Source organism: Lepus europaeus, chromosome 13 (genome assembly GCF_033115175.1).
Source record: "Lepus europaeus isolate LE1 chromosome 13, mLepTim1.pri, whole genome shotgun sequence".
In the NCBI taxonomy this organism is placed as follows: domain Eukaryota; kingdom Metazoa; phylum Chordata; class Mammalia; order Lagomorpha; family Leporidae; genus Lepus; species Lepus europaeus.
This window is the reverse complement of record NC_084839.1, coordinates 94,120,292-94,139,781: the sequence shown is the minus strand read 5'-3', so window position 1 is coordinate 94,139,781 and position 19,490 is coordinate 94,120,292. Positions and strand designations below refer to the sequence as shown.

Below are 19,490 nucleotides of genomic sequence, written 5' to 3'. Positions count from 1 at the left end.
TTTTGTTTTTCTTTATGCCTATTTATTGTCATCTACTCAGAAGACAGAGTGACACAGAGAGGTCTTCTGTCTGCTAGTTTATTCTTCAAATGCCCTCATTTAAGGAATAAATGGCCTGGCCCCAAATCAGGTGCCCATAGGGTCTCCCTCCTGGACAGCAGTGCCCCAAGCAATTGAGCCATCCTCTGATGCCCCCCAGGATGCTTTAGCACACAGCTGGATCAGAAGCAGAGGTGCTGGGTCTCAAAGCAGGCACTCCAGTATGGCGTGTGGGACTCCAAGCAGTGGCCCAACCCACTGTGCCACAGCGCTGCTTCCTGATGTTTTCATTTGCCTGAATCAGTTGCACATAAGGCCCCGGACACTGCAGTGGGTTAATAGATTTGTTAAGCTTCTTTTATCGTGGTTTCCTCTCCTTCTCTTATTATTTTCCCATAATTTTTTGTTGTTGTTGAAGAAATTGCATGGTTTCCCCTACAGCTTTCCTCCTCCTTTATTTTGGTGATTTTGTCTCCCTAGTGTTGTTGGGTGTTCTACCCAGACCAATTGGTGTTTCTCGAAAATGGGTAATTAGGAGATGGAAGTTTGTGTTATTTGCTTGTCTTGGGGGGAGCGAGGCACAACCCCTTCCCCGTGGTGAGGAACTCCCATCAGGGTGACCTTGGGCCTTCTTAGCCTGTCTGTAATAACAGCTGTCCACCCTATTGCCTGTGTCTGTTGCCTCCTTAGGGACTGGAAATGGCAGCACTGCCTCTGTCCACTCCTCCTTCCTCTGTTCTGAGGAGCAAGACCTCCATGAACATTCGGGTTACCCCCTCCCCTCCCAAGAACTTTGTTTAAAAAGTCAGGATGGGGCAGTTCCCAGCAGGGAGGTCCCTTCCATCTTCCAGAAAAAGACTTGAAAAAGCGTGGTTGTGAGCCCCCGAAGTTGAAGCAGTGCCTGGGCAGGGGGCGTGTATTTCAGGTTGAGCCCCTGGAAATGTCATGGCTGCTTTGCCTTCTGGAGGGTTGTCCCCTCTCCTTGTGCATCTCCTGCCCCAGGTCTGGGCAGCTGTTTCCCCCACTGAGCCCAGACGTGTATAGATCGCATCTTGGGGCTGGAGGTGCACGTTGTCCATTCTCTCTAGGCCTTTTCAGTAGACGGTGCCAGGAAGAAGACTTTTTTTTAAGGTAACTCCCACGTGAGATCATATTGATAGAACCTGGTGCCTGCTTTCAGCCACATCAAAGATCTTCTCTGCCCACATAATTATCCCTTCAGTGTGTCCCGCAGTCCCTGGGACAGAATAACAGTGCCAGCACCATAGTTCCCACAATATAATTACTGGAAAAAGCTTGATTGCAGTTCTCTTTGTCCTTAGGGTATTAGGAATATGTGGTCAAATTACTGTGTTCTGAAGCCACTTGCAACAGTGCCCTTCCGTGTGGTTGTACCACCAGCTGCACGTCCGGTTAGATTGATTTGTTTCATTTCACCGTAGGTTTCACAGCAATTGCTTTAGTTGATTTAATCTTTTGGATTGTATAAATATTTACAAAGTTCTAAGGCAGATCAGTCCAGCAAGATGTAATTAAAGCGGTTTGCACCTTGTCTCCCCTCTTCCCCTGTGGGTAATCTTTGTTTTTTAGGGTTTATCCTTTCATTGTTCAGTAAGACATGTAAACAGATATGGAAATATCAGTCTCTCCCTCTTTCTGGGCTAAATGATGGCGCCCTCTCTTCCCCTTGCTTTTCTCTTCATCTATTCTGAGCATCGCCTCATGGTATAGTACAGAGTCCTCCTGCACACTTGAGCTACTGCATGGGGGGGTTCCACTGTTCATTCAATTAGACAGACTCCTAGGGGTGACATCTGGGGTTTTTCTGGCTTCCTGTTATTAAATACACACTCATGTTTTTGTGGCTTTTTTTTTTTTTCAGTGTGTCTATGGGAAAGCTCTCTAGATGGGGCATTGCTAAGTCAAAGTAGAGATGCGTTTGAGTCCTGCTGGGTGTTGCCGTGTCCCCCCTGCATAAAGAAGGCTGTGCGATTTTATATTCTCTGCGGCAGTGTATGCCAGTGCCTGTTCCTCCCCAGCTCTGCCAGCAGGGGGTGTTGTCCAGTCCATGAGAAATGGTGTCTCCGTGCCTTTTTTTTTTTTTTTTTTTTTTTAGGTTTACTTATTTAAGAGGCAGAGAGACGTGGAGACAGAGTGCTCCCATCCTCTGGTTCATTCCCTGAATGCCCCAGTGGTTAGAGTGCCAGAGCTGGGAGCCAGGAGTGCACTCCAGGGCTCCCATGTGACTGGCAGGGGGCCCGGTCCCTGGAGCCATCACCACGGCCTCCCAAGGTCTGCATCAGCGGGAAGTTGGAGTCAGTCTCTCTCTCTGCCTTTCAAATAAATGAGAACAGGGGCTGGCATTGTGGCATAGTAAGTAAAGCCCCACTGCCTGCAATACTGGCATGCTGTATGGGTGCTTGTTCGTGTCCTGGCTGTTCCACTTCTGATACAGCTCCCTGCTAACGGCCTGGGAAAAGCAGAAGAAGATGGCCCAAGTGTCTGGTCCCCTGCTACCTGCATGGGAGACCTGGGTGAAGCTCCTGGCTCTTGGCCTCAGCCTGGCCCAGCCCTGGCCATTGAGGCCATCTGGGGAGTAAATCAGCAGATAGAAGATCTCTCTCTCTCTGTTTCTCTGTGCCCCACTGCCTCTCTCTGTAGCTCTGACTTTCAAAGAAATAAACAAATCTTTTAAAAAATGAAGATAAAAATGAATACAAATAAATAAATTTTTGAAAAACCATACCACTGACAAATCGGTTGTATTTGCATGTTAACGGTGTTTGCACTCCTGCACCAGCACAGAAACAATAGCTGTCGCTGCCTTCGTAGCAAGAGTAGAATAATGAGATAATTTCAAAAAGTTCATGGAAAGTGGCGTTCAAAGCCTTCGATTTTACTACAGAAAAATTTTGAAATCCATGCATATGGGGGAGCCTTCAAAAAGTTCATGAAAATTACACAGTTTGGGAAAAAAAATCCTGTAGATTTCAAATGGTTTTTGCACCCCAGTAAACTGACCTCGTTTTGCTTGGCACAGCGTTTCTGAAGTGCGCCCGTGGTTGGCTGGGTGTCTGGGCTCTTTTCCTTCTGCCTCATTGGCCAGTTTCTGCTCTGCTCTTTAATTTTAGTGAATTCTTTGCTTAACCTTTAGTGAAGAAGCATTTGTTTTTTGTTTTTTTGGTTTTTTTTTGTAAAGATTTATTTATTTGAAAGGCAGAGTTACAGAGAGACAGACAGACATCTAGACATCTCCCATCTGCTGGTTCACTCCCCAAATGACTGCAACACCCCAGCCCAGCCTAAAACTCCACCTGGGTCTCCTTTATGAGTGGTGGGAGCCTGAGCCATCTTCAACTACTTTTCTAGGTATATTAGCAGAGAGCTGAATTGGAAGTAGAGCAGCCGGGACTCGAACTGGTGCTCTGATGTGGGACGGCAGTGTGGCAGGCAGCTTAACCCACTGTGCTACAGCGCTGCCCCAGGCCTGTGCTCTTGACCTCTGGTTTCTGCCCTTTTTATCTGGAGAACATTAATCAGGGCCTCTGCACAACACAGTCCCCCGAGCAGGTGCTGCCCAGCCTGAAGCCGGTAGCTACAGTGACTTTGCCGTGAGTGTGGGGTCAGGCCGACAGTGTAGTTGGTGTCTGTGTTATGTGGCAGCTGTGCTGCACAGAGCATGGCATTTGACCTGAAATCCAATGGAAGGTTCGGGATTACTCAACGCTGGTCTCTTCCTGACTTTGCATTTTGCCAAATGCTTGGGTGGAGAGCATGTCACAGAACCAGTGTGTTCAAGTCCCTTTTCTTTCTTCATGTAGGCTCTCTTTACCTTACTGTTTTTAAATGCGTGGAGAGGGGCCGGGGCTGTGGCATAGTGGGTAAAGCCATCCCCTGAAGCACCGGCATCCCATATGGCTGCCGTTTCTAGTCCCAGCTTCTCCACTTCCAATCCAGCTCTCTGCTATGTCCTGGGAAAGCAATAGAAGATGGCTGAAGTCCTTGGGCCCCTGCATCCGCATGGGAGACTTAGAAGAAGCTCCTGACTCCTGGCTTCGGATTCGCCCAGCTCCAGCTGTAGTGGTCATTTAGGCAGTAAATCAGCATATGGAAGATCTCTCTCTCTCTCCCTGTTTCTGCCTCTCCACTTCAGACTGAAGCCAGGAGCTTCATTTGTGTCTCCCACATGGGTGGCAGGGGTGCAAGCACTTGGGCCATCTTCCATTGCTTTCCCAGCTCATTAGCAGGGAACTGGATGGGAAGTGGAGCCGCCAGGATTCAAATCCCTGCCCATATGGGTTTCCAGCACTGCAGGCAGCAGCTTGACCCACTGTGCCACAGCACCAGCCCCAGAAATGGCTACTTTAGTGTTTTATGTCCATCTTAGAACCACTGTGTGTATTACAGAAGTTGTCACAGACAGATGCGTCACTGCGCTCTGCCTTGAATTGCAGGACCTGTCCTACTCCAGCGTTATAGAGTGTGCCCGGTATTGGCAGTGTACACATCACATGTTACCCGGGATCAGACTGCAGCTCTAAACATGGAGTGCCTGCCACGTAGCAGGTGTGCAGTGGCGATGTGGGGAGTGAATGCAGGAGGGAGAGCTGTAACAGAGGCAGCCTGGTTGGAGGACTGGATAGGAAAGAAAGTTTGCAAAGCTCCTTACGTGATTTGGCGGTACCTTTTTCACGGTGACAGAATCGTTAGAGCAGAGCTGCCTCTCACACACACGTATACATTAAGAATAGATAACATTCATGGCTGACTTTTCACCCCTCCCTGTAGCTGCTCCATTTTTTTTTTTTTTATTCTTGTTTCCTTGAGAGGTAGAGTTACAGACGGAAAGAGGGAGAGAGAGAGAGAGGTCTTCCATCCGCTGGTTCACTCCCCAAATGACCACAACAGCCGGACTTGGGCAGATCCGAAGCCAGGAGCCAGAAGCTTCTTCTGAGTCTCTCACGCGGGTGCAGGGGCCCAAGCACTTCTTCTACTGCTTTTCCAGGCCATAGCAGGGAGCTGGATCGGAAGTAGAGCAGCTGGGACACGAACTTGCACCCATGGGGGATGTTGGCACTGTAGCCAGAGGCTTAGCCTACTGTGCCACAGTGCCAGGGCACCCCCCACTTAAACCCCCTCCCCGCCATGCCGTTCTTAACAGTCAGTGGATAGAGGTTGGGGGAGCTGCTTGCACAATCGGCCTGTTCTCTTGTGCCTGTGCCAGGAAGGGAGAAGCCTGGCCAGCTCATAGCTCACTGTGGCACAAGTCACCCCCAGCGCAGCCCCCCGCCCCCCGTCAGCCACCGACCCACGGACCTACAGATGTGGGATGAGATAATAGATGACTGTTGTTTCTAAAGGGAAAAGTAGCTGCTTTCCCTGTGTGAGGACATGTACTTTGTAAATCCTCCTGTGGTTATGTGGAAACTTGGTTTGTAACCTCATTTTTAGTTGGGAGTAAATACAAGACATACATTTTGGGTAAGGCAGTGCTCTTTTTTTTTTTTTTTTAAGATTTATGTATTTATTTGAAGGTCAGTGTTACACAGAGAGAGAAGGAGAGGTAGAGAGAGAGGTCTTCCATCTGCTGATTCACTCCCCAATTGGCTGCAACAGCAGTAGCTGTGCCAATCCGAAGCCAGGAGCCAGGAGCTTCTTTTGGGTCTCATACTATGTGGGTGCAGGGGCCCAAGCACTTGGGCCATCCTCCGCTGCTTTCCCATGTGCATTAGCAGGGAGCTGGATCAAAGTGCAGCAGCCGGGACTCGAACCAGTACCCATATGGGATGCTGGTGCTGTAGGCCAAGGCTTTAACCTGCTGCACCACAGCGCTAGCCAAGGGAGTGCTCTTCCCATTTGCAGTGTTTTGGATTACCTTCCCTTTCTTGAAGTGTAAGACTGTAGAGGGAAATTGAGGAGTGTTGCACACCCAAGACTTCTGTAGGAAAAGGGGGCCGTGGGTATTGGAAGGTCGGCCTAACTTTTCTTCTGAACTGCCCTAGGCATGTTTGCCACTGTCGCTGGGATATCCCAGCGTGCGCCGGTGCACTGGTCCGAGAATGTGATCGGGGCGGCCGTCTGCTTTCCCTACGTCATAGCGCTGGATGACGAGTTCATCACGGTTCACAGCATGTTGGATCAGCAGCAAAAGCAAACCCTGCCCTTCAAGGAAGGCCACATCCTCCAGGACTTTGAAGGTACCGATGCTCAGAGACATCTTAGCTGGCTTACGAACCCTTGTATCATGAAGTCTCTTCCGTAAATGGCATTAAGGGCCCATGAGGAGCTGGGCTTTGGGCTGGCTAAGCGTGGCAGATAACGCAAGTGACTGCTATGCAGACCAAGTGCTTCTAGGCCCGCAAGGTTCATGGGGAGACCGTCACGTAAAACAGATAGCTACCTAAGAGCTTGATGGGCGTGGGGAGAGAACCAGTGGGAGAGCAGAGGAGGAGGTACTTCCTAGACTTATCAGGATGGGCTTCCTGAAGGGGGCGGTGTTTAGAAGCTGAGGAGCCAGCCAAGCAGATATGATGTCAAAGAACCTTTTAGGAAAGAGAAAGGGGTGTGGGAGCCTGTATTAGAGGGAGCCCTGGGCCTCAGGCCCCCTAGCAGAGCACGGCAGCTGTAGTGCATGGTGTGTGTGTGTGTGTGTACGTGTGTGTTGGGGGGAGGAGGATGGACAGGGTAGGCGTGGGGGGGGGGTGTCTTCATCTTGTGGGGCACAATTCCCCAGTTGAAGGGTTTGTGTCAGTTTAATTTTGAACATCTTCAGGTGTCTGTAAACGTTGAGAGAGATCAGGGACCATTTGCCCACCCTGGGTCAAGTGCGATCTTCAATGCTGGGGATTAAAAACTTAGTAAAGACACACAGTCCCTACAGTGGCGGGGGTCAGACGCTAGCTGGGGCACTGACACATTATTGGAGCAATATATTCAGTGGCCCTTCAGTATCCTTGGGGACTTGGTTCCAAGACCCCCAAAGATACCCAAGTCTGTAGATGCACAAGCCCATCTAGAAAATGCCTTCATATCTGCTTATAGCCTACGCACACCTTCCTGTAGACTTCATTTAAAAAAATGCAACTTTAAAAAAATTTTTTTTTTTGAGAGGCAAGAGTCAGAGGCTCCCATCTACTGGCTAAAACTCCCCAAATGCCCACAACAACCAGGCCAAAGCTGGGAGCCATAACTCAATCCAGGTCTCCCACATAAGTAGCAGGAACCTAATTCCCTGAACCATCACCGCTGGCTCCCAGGCTCTGCATCAGCTGGAAGCTTGGAGTGAGGAGCTGGAGCCTGGAATTGAACCCAGGTACTCCGACGTGGGACAAGGACACAGTCACCTCCAGGCCACACCCCTGCTGTCCTCGCTTGTACTTTAAACCATCTCGAAATTACCCGTAACACCTAATGCGATGCAAATGCTATGCAAGTAGTTGTGAGACTATGTTGTTTAGAGAAAAATGACAAGAAAAGCATCTGTACACGTTCAGTTCAGAAGCTGTTTTTTTTTTTTTTTTTTTTTTTTTTCGGTCTGCAGTTGGTTGAGTCAGAGATGTAACACTCAGATACGGAGGGCTGTGTAGTGATATTATATTACTGGCACCAGAGGCCCTTTGGGATGCAGGCAGCAGCTTATCCTGCTGCACCAGACCGGCCCCCTTGCAATATTACTCTGTGTACTGAGGAGTAGAAACGTATGCAGGGTGTTATGCACACGTGGAAGACACAGCCCACCCTACCTGGGATTGGAGGGAGGGTTCCTGGACAACAGGGACACCAGGGCAGGGACAGAATTTGAGCCCAAGGAAAACTGCTTTGATCGCGACACAGAAGACAAAATGAAAAGAACATTAAGTTGCTTCCTGTGGACAGGTGAGGCTTAGCTGGAAGTTTCTCCAAAAGGGAGCTGAGTTTCGTTTGAAAGTGCGGTAGTAGGAGCTGGTTGTGAATTGCAGAGCCAACTCTTCCACAGGCTACCTGTGGAGGTCTCACAGGTGCAAGGAAGATGACAGCATTGGCGGTGGCCGGGGAAGCCTCAGAAGTGTTTGGATGGTGAATGAGTGTGACAGATCATCTCATGGTTCTGAATATTGAATTAAAATCTTAGTTTTGTGTAAACTGGCTTGGAGCAAGAAGAATGGGGAAAGTATCTTGTGTGAGACGTATCTTAATACTTACTGATAGTGCCCCGTGATGGAGTTCTACAGCTGGATCGTGTACCTCCTACAGTGATTCTAGGTTTGTCAGAGCTTTCAAATAAGCCAAAAAGCCAGATGTTCTTCTTTGGAACCGTAGTTGTAAGAGTTTGCCTTTTTGTGACATTTGGCAATGTGGGAAGAAAAGGAAGGCCCTGTAGTTTATAGTTTCTGTACGAATTCTATTGGGCAAACTGATGGAATTGCTCAGAGAGTCAGAGAATGCAGCAGAGTCGGGGAGGAGTTGGTTTTCTTGGAGGCCGTTTGCTTTTCTCCTTTCCAACGACGTTGACTTTCTTCCCAGGAAGAGTGATTGTTGCCACAAGTAAAGGAGTGTACATCTTGGTTCCATTACCTCTGGAGAAACAAATACAGGATCTTCTCTCAAGCCGCAGAGTGGAGGAAGCTTTGGTGTTAGCCAAAGGAGCCCGGAGGAACATTCCGAAGGAAAAATTTCAGGTTTGTAACTCCCTGGTGACAAGGACACGCAGATGCCAGTAGCACGTGGGGGCCCTCCTAGTGCACAGCACCGTGCACGCTGCTGGTCGTGTGTGGTTTCTGTAAGAACAGAGGAAATGCTCATGAAATAGAAGGAGAACTCAGGCGCCAGTCCACTTTGGAGACAGCATTGTGATCTGAGCAGATGCACGTTTTAGATGTCAGGAAACAGCAGTTGGCACCACGTGACTGAGTGCACAGCCGACCGTGGATCAGTCAGGTCTGGAGGCTTGGAGCTTCAGACTCGATTCTGGTACTTACCGTACCAGCTCGTATTTCCAGTCACTTTGGTTCTTCAGCAAGCTTTCAGGGAAGACTCGAGAACACCATTCTTATAAACCAACAGAGGCAGGTCAGGCTCATCGGGCTGTGAATGTAGAGTTTGAATTTGTTGTGATGGGGCTGAATTCAAGTTTAGATCCCTGTCAGCCACGGGAAAAGCTTTGCTGACAATCGAGTGCTGAATGTTGCAGAACATTCGGTTGATTTCCTTAGAGAAATCAATGCACTTAAGAAACACCAACTTTAAATGTAACTGGCCCAATAATTAAGTTCCCTTAAATTGTTAGTTGACCCATTGTTGGGCTGTTCAGGCTACTCTGTGTGTTTCAGAGGGAGAAAACATGTTGGAGTGCACATGTGCACGTGTGTGCATTGCACATGAATGTCCAGATTGATCACGGAGAGTTCCCATGAGTTAATAATATCATCAAATTTCATACATGACTGCCTGATTGCTTTTTGGCCCGGTTACCTTACGCAGCAAAGGGTGGATTGTGAACATGAAGAGAGCCAGAATGTGTAATTTGTGGTTATGGGATTTGAAAGGCGGCACCTTGTCTACACCTTAGCACCAATAAGCTTCTCATCTTTGTTCCTAAAACATTGTTAGAAACATTCCTGTTTTCAGTTGCCACATAGGGATTGTATATATTTATGGGGTGAGTGTCACAGTCCCACATATCAGATCAGGGTAATTGGCACCTCCATCAGCTCAGACCTTGGTGGTTTCTTTGTATTGGAAACATTCAGAATCTCTCGGTTGGCTATTTGAAGATACTCAGTTACTGATTGTCTCACAGTCACCTTGTTCTGCCATACCCCTGTACCCTGTCACCATCCTCTCCCCATCACACCCTCCCCTGCCTCTGCGGAACCACTGTTCTGCCCACTTCTTTGAGATCAGCTTTGTGGCTCACACACGGGCGTGAGAATCGGAGGCAGTTGTCTTTCCATACCTGATTGCTCTCTCTTTCAAGGCTCAGCCACGTTGCTAAGGGCTGCTCCTAACCATCCCTAAACATCTCATCTGCTCCCGACTCCCACTGGAGGAAGACTGAGCTCTTTGTGTTCAGCAGGGGGCAGCAAAAGCAAAAAGAAGACAGCAGCTGTTGTGTTGGCCCAGGGCCTGTGACCGTGCTGTGTCTTCGCGCTGTGTCGCTTCCGCGTCCTGTAGTGGGATGATGAACGGTCACACGGCCCCTCGGAGGCGGCTTCCCTCCCCCCAGAGGGCTGGGGCCGGGGTTTTTCACAAGCGTGTCCCCTAAGGAGGACATACACCTCATGCACATTAATGCAGGGCATTTTCTTCCTTCCTTTCTTTCTTTCTTTTAAATATTTATTTATTTGAAAGTCAGTGTTACACAGAGAAAGAACGAGAGGCAGAGAGAGAGAGGTCTTCCATCTGCTGGGTCACTCTCCAGTTGGCTGCTATGGCTGTAACTGCACTGATCTGAAGTCAGGAACCAGGTGCTTCCTCCTGGTCTCCCATGCGGGTGCAGAGGCCCAAGCACTTGGGCCATCCTCCACTGCCCTCCCGGGCCACAGCAGAGAGCTGGCCTGGAAGAGGAGCAGCAGCCAGGTCTCAAACCAGTGCCCATATTGGATGCCTGCACTGCAGGCGGCGGCTTTACCTGCTACGCCATAGCCCCGGCCCCACAGAGCGTTTTCTTCAAGAGGTGTTCAGTCTTTATCTGATTTTTGCTTTTTTTCCCCTCTCCTCTTTACCAGCAGCTGGTCAATGTGTCATAATTGGGGTTATCTTGTTCTCTGGTCTGACATTGTGGTTGAGTTTGCTCCTTTTTTTTTAAGATTTATTTATTTACTTGAGAGGCAGAGTTACAGAAAGAGGGAGAGACATAGAGAGAGAGAGAGAGAGAGAAAGAGTGAGTCAGTCTTTCATCCTATGGTTCACTCCCCAAATTGCCATAATAGTTGGAGCTGCGCCAATCTGAGGCCAGGAGCCAGGAGCTTCCTCTGGGTCTCCCACGCAGGTGCAGGGGCCCAAGGATGTGGGCCATCTTCTATTGCTTTCCCAGGCCATAGCAGAGAGCTGGATCGGAAGTGGAGCAGCCAGATCTTAAACTGGCGCCCACATCCAGCAGTGCAGGTGGATGATTAACCTACTACACCACAGCGCTGGCCCCGGGTTTGTCCCTTTCTACCCTACTCCCTTCCCTCTCCCTGTGTTGTTCCAAACTCACACGTCCTGCCCAGGGAATACCTCTCAGATTTTGCTCAGGTGTGGCAAGGACTCGCGGTGCCTATTGTACTGATTAGGCCCTCTTTCTTGTGTTTTACCTCTGCAAAAGGATACCATCATTTTATGTATATTTTGTGGACAGCATGTGAAATGCATTTTGCCTGCATGTTTCATATACAAGCATTTATGTGTCTATGCATATATAACTACAAGCTGTTTACAGACTTAATCAGGGACAGAGTGCCTTTTCAGTGAGACTCTTACAGCATGAACATTCCACATAATGTATTTTGGAAAAGGTGTTCCTATGTAGGCAGTAACTAACTAAGAGTGTTTTTCAACAAGTATAAGACAAATAAACAAATAAAAACAACAGGACAGGCATTTGGCCCAACACGTAGGATGCCCATGTCCCACATTAGACTACCTGGCTTCAACCCCCGGCTCTGGCTCCTGACACCAGGCAGCAGCGATGGCTCAAATAGTTAGGTCCCTGCTACCCTAAGGGAGACCCGTATTGAATTACTGGCTCCTGACTTGGGCCCCACCCCAGCCATGTGGGGGCATTTGGTGACTGAAACAGCAGATAGGATCTCTCTCTCTATCTCTGTCTCTCATTTTCTCTCTCTCTGTCTCTCTGGTTCTCTCTACTGCTTGAAGCCAACAACAGCAACCAAAAAAAAAAAAAAAAAACCACTCGGGTAGGTAGGTAATAGGGAAAAAGTAGGAGTCCAGTTAAAATTATAACATGCCAGGCCGGCGCTGTAGTGCAGCGGGTTAACGCCCTGGCCTGCAGTGCCAGCATCTCGTAAGGGCACCGGTTTGAGACCTGGCTGCTGCACTTCCGATCCAGCTCTCTGCTATGGCCTGGGAAAGCAGTAGAAGATGGCCCAAGACCTTGGGCCCCTGCACTTGCGTGAGAGACCCGGAGGAAGCTCCTGGCTCCTGGCTTCGGATTGGTGCAGCTCCGGCTGTTGCAACCAATTGGGGAGTGAACCATTGGATGGAAGACCTCTCTCTCTCTCTCTCTCTCTCTCTCTCTCTCTCTGCCTCTCCTCTCTCTGTGTAACTCTGACTTTCAAATAAATAAATAAATCCTAAATAAATTAATAAAATTATTACATGCCAATTTGTGTTTATCATGTAGGCTGTACTTATTTTGCAGGAATGATACCTAGAGAGTCATTGCCCCTTCGTCTGTGACTTTACTTTTTGCAATTCTCGTGATCCATGGTCTGAAAGCGTTCAGTGGAGAATTCCATAAATAAACAATTTGAACTTTATTGTTATAAGTATTCCATTTTGTTATAGTTGTTAACCTCTTACTGTGTTCAGTTTATAAATTAAGCTTTATCATAAATCTGTATTATAAGAATAGACTACACATGGGGTTAATTTTTTATTTTTTTAAAGATTTTTTTTTTATTTTTTGAAAAACAGAGGTACAGAGAGAGGTAAAGAGAGAAAGGTCTTCAATCTGCTGCTTCACTCCCCAAATGGCTATAATGGCCATCTGGAGCTGCACTGATCCAAAGCCAGGAGCCAGGAGCTTCTTCTGGGTCTCCTATGCAGGTGTAGGGGTCCAAGGTCTTGGGCCATCTTTTACTGCTTTCCCAGGCCATAGCAGAGAGCTGGATCAGAAGTGGAGCAGCCGGGACTTGAGCCAGCGCCCATATGGCATGCCGGCACTGCAGGCGGTGGCTTTAACCTGCTGTGCCACAGTGCCGGCCCCAGCACTGGGTAACTCATAGAAGAGAAGTTTGCTCGCGATTCTGGAGGCAGGGAAGTCCAAGAGCATAGCGCCAGCTTCAGTGGGGCCTTCTCGCTGCATCTTAACGTAGTAGAGAGCATCCCCTGGCGAGACAGCAGGCTGCCAGCTCACGTCTCTCTTCCTCTTCTTACAAAGCCACTGATGCTGCCCCCGGGGGCCCCACCCTCACGACCTCATCCACCCCCAGACACCTCCCAAAGGCCATACCTCCAAGTACCAGAAACATGAATTTGATGATCAAGTTCCCAGTGCATGAACATTTGGGGGACAGGTTCAAACCAAAGCTGCCTTTATGCTTAGAGTTGTGGGGTGTGAGCAGAAGTTCTGTCTCTCTTCCAGTGGGGGAGAGTAGGTGACATTTTAGTCTTGCAGTCACAAGGAATGCAGTGTGGCCATTCAGCTGATGTCTGTTTTTTTTTTTTTTTAATTACTTATTTGAAAGAGTTACAGATAAGTATAACTAGAAAGAGAGAGAGAGGTCTTCCATCCACTGGTTCACTCCCCAGATGGCCACAATGGTTGGAGCTGTGCTGAAATGAAGCCAGAAGCCAGGAGCTTCTTGCAGGTCTCCCATGTGGGTACAGGGGCCCAAGGACTTAAGCCATCTTCTACTACTTTCCCAGTCCATAGCAGAGAACTGGATTGGAAGTGGAGCAGCTGGGACTCGATCCAGCACCCATATGGGATGCCGGCGCTGCAGGCAGTGGCTTTACCGGCTATACAAGTTCCTGAGGGGTGTGTTGCTATTTCCGGATGGCAGGAGAACAGAAGTTTGGGTCACCGTGGAATTGGCCAAGATGAAGCACTGGTCTTCTTACAGGAGTTTCAGACTGTAACGTGTGGGTGAGGGCTGCGCATCCCAGGAGAGAGAAGTAGCATTTTCCGGGCTGGGCCTGGGGACGCCTACGTGTTTATCTGTGTTGTTATTAAATGACATCAGTCTGCTCTAGGGGATGCTGGGGAGTGCGCCTGTGATGTGTCAGTTCTGGAAGAGTGGAAGCATGGGTAGCCCTAGAACTACCAGTAACCCTCGAGTTGCTGATATTTGAGCAGCCAGAGGTAGAACTATCATGAAATACACTTGCAAGCAGATTCATAAAGACACATACATGCGTACATACACATTCACACAGACACGCGCACACACACACACACACCCCAGTCACAGATCCATACACAAACACATGCATACACCCATACACACGTGCACACAGAGACCCTGCATAGCCATGGGTTCTGTCTCTGTTATACACACAAAAACACACACACATTTACACTCATACACGCATAGCCATTGACTGCATCTGTGAATTCAACAAAACACGTGTGGAAAATATTCGGGAAAAAAATGTGCCTATACTGAACAGGTACCGATTTTTTTTCTTGTCATTAGTCCCAAACCATAGAGTGTATCTGCTTACATAGCATTTACATTGTGTTGGGAATTATAAGTCAGCTGGTAAAGTATATAGGAGGTGGGGTAGGCCTGGTATGGTGGGTTAAGCTGCTACTTATGACACCAGTATCTTACATGGGAGTGCAGGTTCAAGTCCCGGCTGCTCCATTTCTGATCCAGCTCTCTAGTCACATGCCTGGGGAGGCAGTGGATGCCGACAGGAGGACGTGGACCCCTGCTACCCACGTGGGAGATCAGGATGGAGTTCCTGGCTCCGGGTTTTGGTCTGGACCAGCCCTGACCGTGGAGGCCATTTGGGGGAGTGAACCAGAATTAAGAAGATCTCTTTCTCTCTCTGCCTTTCAAATAGATAAATAAGTGAATTTTAAAGCTGGATAAAGTATGTAGGAGGACTGCTTACATTATATGCAAATACTAAGTTATTTTATATAAGCTATTTTATATAAGAGCATCCTCAGGTTTTGGTATGCAGGGGGGTTTTGGAATCCATCCCCCTCAGATGCCGAGGGATGACTGGATACCTGATTTCACGTACGCCTTGCTTTTTGCCGTAGTGCACAGCTTCCTGTTTCTATGCAGTAATTGCCCCTTAGCTCTGGTTGTGAATGAGAAGCACAGTTCTCCAGGGGGATGGTTTGGGGGTATCTCTAAGAGGTGCAACCTCTCTTTCCTTGCAGGTCATGTACAGGAGGATTCTGCAGCAGGCGGGGTTCATACAGTTTGCACAACTTCAGTTCCTGGAAGCGAAAGAGCTCTTCAGGTAATTTGCGGTACTGGTCGTCGGTCCCGCTCCAGTGTCCCCTGTGCCCACAGTCTCTCTGTCCCCTGTGAGGTGGTGCTGGAAGTGCTGCCAGGGCCTGTTGTGCTTCCAGCAGAAACGGTGACCTTCATGGTAGCCGGCACTCCGGCACCGGTTCCTCCACATCCCCTCCCCCCTCGCCTCCGTGTAGCTGTCTTGTGTGTTATGGAGGGTGGGGCTGAGGAGAGACCCAGATCCCCCTGTGGTCCTGCAGAGGGATTGCTTAGATGGGGGAAAGAATTCCCAGCAGTGTGTTTGAAGGCTTGTGAGGATGTCTCAAAGGACACCACTGTCCACACCACCTTTTCTCCAGGGATTTTACAAGGCGCTTAGGAAAAGAGTGGGGGCTTTGGGGAGGACTTGTGAAAACTTTCCCTCTTGTACAGATTCTTTTTTTAATGTGGTATCCCCAGTCAGCTGTCTTTTAGGAAGTTGAGTTTTTCTTGGGGAGGTCCCTTCTGGCCTTGTGGTTGATTCTGCACCTGCTAGGGGGCTCGCCGGTGGGCTGTCATGGTTGCATTCGCTCGCTGTCTCTCCCTCTCTCAGTCTCAGGCTCTCCTGGCCCTTCCTCCACCATCCTCTCATCCCCACGGCTGTCCTGGGAGCACCTGCTGTCACCCTTGCCTCTCAGCAGGTGCTGCCCTCCCGGCAGAAGCTCAAGTTCAAGCTGCTATGATAGCCTTCAGATAGCTCCCTAAGGCCCTGCCTTTGGAACCAGCTCTTGGAGTGTCCCGCTGGAGTCGATTCTGCAGCAGGAAGGCCCCCTTACATCTGCGTAAGAGCCTAAGCGGTGGCCACTCGGGGGCGCTATCCAGGGAATCGCTGTCCGGGGACATCCGTAAATGATGGGTTCTCGCTCCTCATCCCCCCCCCCCCCCAGCTCTGATCTCTTGCTCTGTCTCAAAACCAGGAGTGGAAAACGGATTCTGAGTACAGAGGGACTCCCGCCTCGAGTAACAATGCCCCAGATGACTTTCACGTGGGCACATCCCGTGGGCTGTTGTCTGTCGTGTCTCCCGCGTGGGTCCGTAGCTCTGGGGTTTAAGCGGATTCTTTGCTTCCTGGGATCTAGCTCTTTTCCTACCACGTCTTGTTTGATACCTGTGGGGGGTCACAGACCTCTCATTCAGGTCACGGGGATATCCTGTGACATCTTCCTTTTCTCACGGGTTAATTGGCCCCAGGATGCATTTCTGGAAAAGTCCCTTAAATTGTAGGAGAATGGGGGTAGGGCCAACCTGTCACTGGGACAGGGCTCCTGCCCTTCAGCCTCTGGACAGCTGCCACCTGTGGGCCACCGCTCACAGCCTGTGTCACGAGGGTGACCGAGGGAGTTAAGGTTGGAGGTAACTACTCCTGAGTCCCAGACGGTTTCACCTCCCCATCTGGTACCCACGGTAAACACTGCCGATGTTCTGCCCTTGGTGAGCTGGGACTTGTCCTCCGAGTCCTTGTCAGCCCTGTGCTGGGGCCAGCGCTGCAGCTGGGAACCCGTGCGTGGCTCACATCCCAGGGCGTGTGCTGCCTGCTTGTCTCTCTGGCCCACGTGCCGCTGGGTTCGGCCCCGCTCTCAATTATCAGACCTGGTCCCCGAGCATCAGAGTGAGGGAGGTAAAGGGCAAGACTGTGGCTCTGTTGTCAGGGCCCTCATTGGTTTGGAAAACTGCCACGCACCCATGGAGCACTGGAGGTGTCACAGGGCCGTGGGAGCACCCCATGGGCTGATGTTGGCCAAGAGAGGAATCTTCCTTCACCATGTTTGTTCTGGATCGAAACCGATGAGCGGAAGTGCCCCCCGCTCCCATATCAAGCTGGGGTTTCTCAGCTGTGGCACTGATGCTGTCTGGGACCAGACGCTTCTTTGTGTAGGGTCTGTCTTGTGCACTGCCAAGTGGGCAGCAGACCCCTCCCCCACCCCAAGTGCCGGGGCATTCCCTCCTCCAGACATAACTACCTCCAGACACTGCTGGCCGTCCCCCGGGGAGCATCCTATTTTGAGCCAGCGCTCTAGGCCCAGGAGGCGTGGCATTCGCTGAGGTTAAAGTGTAGCGATGTGGGCAGGGTGCTGAGGCTGAAGTCCTAAGGTTTAAAAGGGACTTGATGCCATGCTGAGAGGTCTGCAGTGTGTCCTGTGGGTCGTTCAAACCACTGAAGGTCAGGAGGTGAGGGAGCCAGGAGGGGAGAGTGGAGGGTGGCTGGGTGGAGTGTGGATGAAGTGCGGCCCCGGCTTCTCTTACCTCCCAAGCGTTCCCACAAGGTGCTTCTAACTTGGGTCAGGGTGGCCATGTGCAGCTCAGAGCAGCCTGCATTAGCCGTTGTTAGCCAGCAGGCGGGAGGGGAGCAGATGGGAAACAGTGCCACAGTGGACCAGAGGGGGGCCATCACTCAGGGTGGCTCGCAGGGCCTCCCAAGGCTGGGACGCCAGGCTGGCCCGTTTCTGCATAGCCTACCATTGTTCTGCTCTGCAGTTCTTTGGAGTCAGCACAGAAACCGTCCCCAAGTATATGTCTGTGTCTTTTGTCCTAAGACTGGCAAGGACACCATTGAGTTCCTATCAAGTTCTCTGCTTTCAGTGGAACTGGCTTTGACGCATGTTTCTAACTTGGCGTCGGGATGCTGTTGGCTGCGGAAGAACCACAATGCCGTCTCTGCTTGGGCAGCTGTACTGTGCTCTCCCGGGTGGGGCTTTGCCCGCCTGGCTTCCCAGGGAGTCCTCTGCTGCACTGGGTGTGCCAGCAGCCCAGGGGTATCGATGCCACTTCCACACTTGTGTGTGTGTGTGTGTATGTGTCTCCTACCCTTGTGCCCCGCCTGCCCTCTTTTCGGAACCCGGTGACATGCACCCAGTTTGATGCCACTTAGGAGCGTCACCATGGTGTGCTCACCCCGCACCCAGCCCCCGTAGCCGTGTGCCGACGTGCACTGCCCTCAGTGTCGTTTTGTGTGCCTATGTGTAGTCTTTCTCTCTTTTTGCTTCATTTAGTTTGACACTGTAATTGCAGAAGCGGCCAGCTTGACGTCCGGGAGCTGATCTCTCTCTACCCCTTCCTGTTGCCCACCTCCTCTTCATTCACCCGGTCTCACCCTCCTCTGCACGACTACGCAGACCTCAACCAGCTGACGCAAGGGGACCAGGAGAAGATGGCCCAGTGCAAGCGCTTCCTCATGAGCTACCTCAACGAAGTGCGCAGCACCGAGGTTGCCAACGGCTACAAGGAAGACATCGACACGGCCTTGCTCAAGCTGTACGCAGAGGCTGACCAGGACAGCCTGCTGGACCTGCTGGTGACCGAGAACTTCTGTCTGCTGACCGACAGCGCTGCCTGGCTGCAGAAGCACAAGAAGTGAGTGAGCGCCCTCTTCCTGCCAGCACTGTGTGTGTGTGTGAGTGTGTGTGTGTGAGTGTGTGTCCCGCCCAGCCCTGCTGCAGCCCACGCCAGGGCCCTTTGCCCAGAGACCACTGTGAAGCTGCTTAGCCAGTGCAGCATTTGGCTTCTTAAGGATTCGTGCAGTAACTGCCATGAAATCATAGTGACGACAGGTGCTGAGTGCTCCTGGTCCCATCACTCTCGTCACTCCCTGTGGGGTCTTACAGGGCGTTCATTCTCGTACCTCTTCTTTAATGAGGCTTCCTGATCTGGTTGACACAAGCAGTAGGTTTAAAACTCTGCCTTCATCCGTGCACCAGTTAGTAGGCAGCCTTATGTACAACAGGCAGTTAATATAGAGTGACTGGCTTGATTAGGGCCAGCTGCTTCTTGCTCTGGGGCAGGTGATCATGTAGCCCAACCGTTCTAAGCCTCAGTTTTCTTATTTTTAAAAATGAAGCGGGTGGAGTGGGAGCAGGCATTTGGCCCAGCAGTTAAGATGCCCACTGGGATGCCAGCATCCCATATCACAGTACCTGGGTTTGATCCCAGCGACAACTCCTGCTTCCAGTTTGCTGCCACTACAGGTCCTAGGAGGCAGCAGTGATGGCTCAAGTAATTAACTGGGTTCCTGCTACCCACGTGCGAGACCAGGATTGAGTTCCTGGTTCTTGGCTCTGAGCTTTGATCACGGCCGTTGCAAACATTTGGGGAGTGAACCAGAGGATAGAAGCTCTTTCTCTGTCTCTGTCTCCTAGATAGATAGATTGATTAATTGATTGCTTTTAATATGAGAGGGGTTAGGTGAGACCTTATTTTAAGATTTGTTTTTATTTGAGAGGCAGAGTTACAGACAGAAAGAGGGAGACAGAGAGGGGTCTTCCATCTGCTGGTTCACTCCCAAAATGGCCACAATGG

The 19,490-nt window shown here is 50.3% G+C and overlaps 1 protein-coding gene across 4 annotated transcripts in view; it reads left to right on the top strand.

The window, feature by feature from the left end:
- TGFBRAP1 (transforming growth factor beta receptor associated protein 1) overlaps positions 1 to 19,490 on the top strand; it is a 64,659-nt gene that overhangs the window by 26,453 nt on the left and 18,716 nt on the right. For all 4 annotated transcript variants that reach the window (XM_062210025.1, XM_062210028.1, XM_062210027.1 and 1 more), the window contains 4 exons: positions 6,042 to 6,236; positions 8,542 to 8,696; positions 15,083 to 15,165; positions 18,207 to 18,548. In XM_062210025.1, coding sequence (XP_062066009.1) covers positions 6,042 to 6,236; positions 8,542 to 8,696; positions 15,083 to 15,165; positions 18,207 to 18,548 — 775 coding nt within the window. The remainder of the gene's footprint in view (positions 1 to 6,041; positions 6,237 to 8,541; positions 8,697 to 15,082; positions 15,166 to 18,206; positions 18,549 to 19,490) is intronic.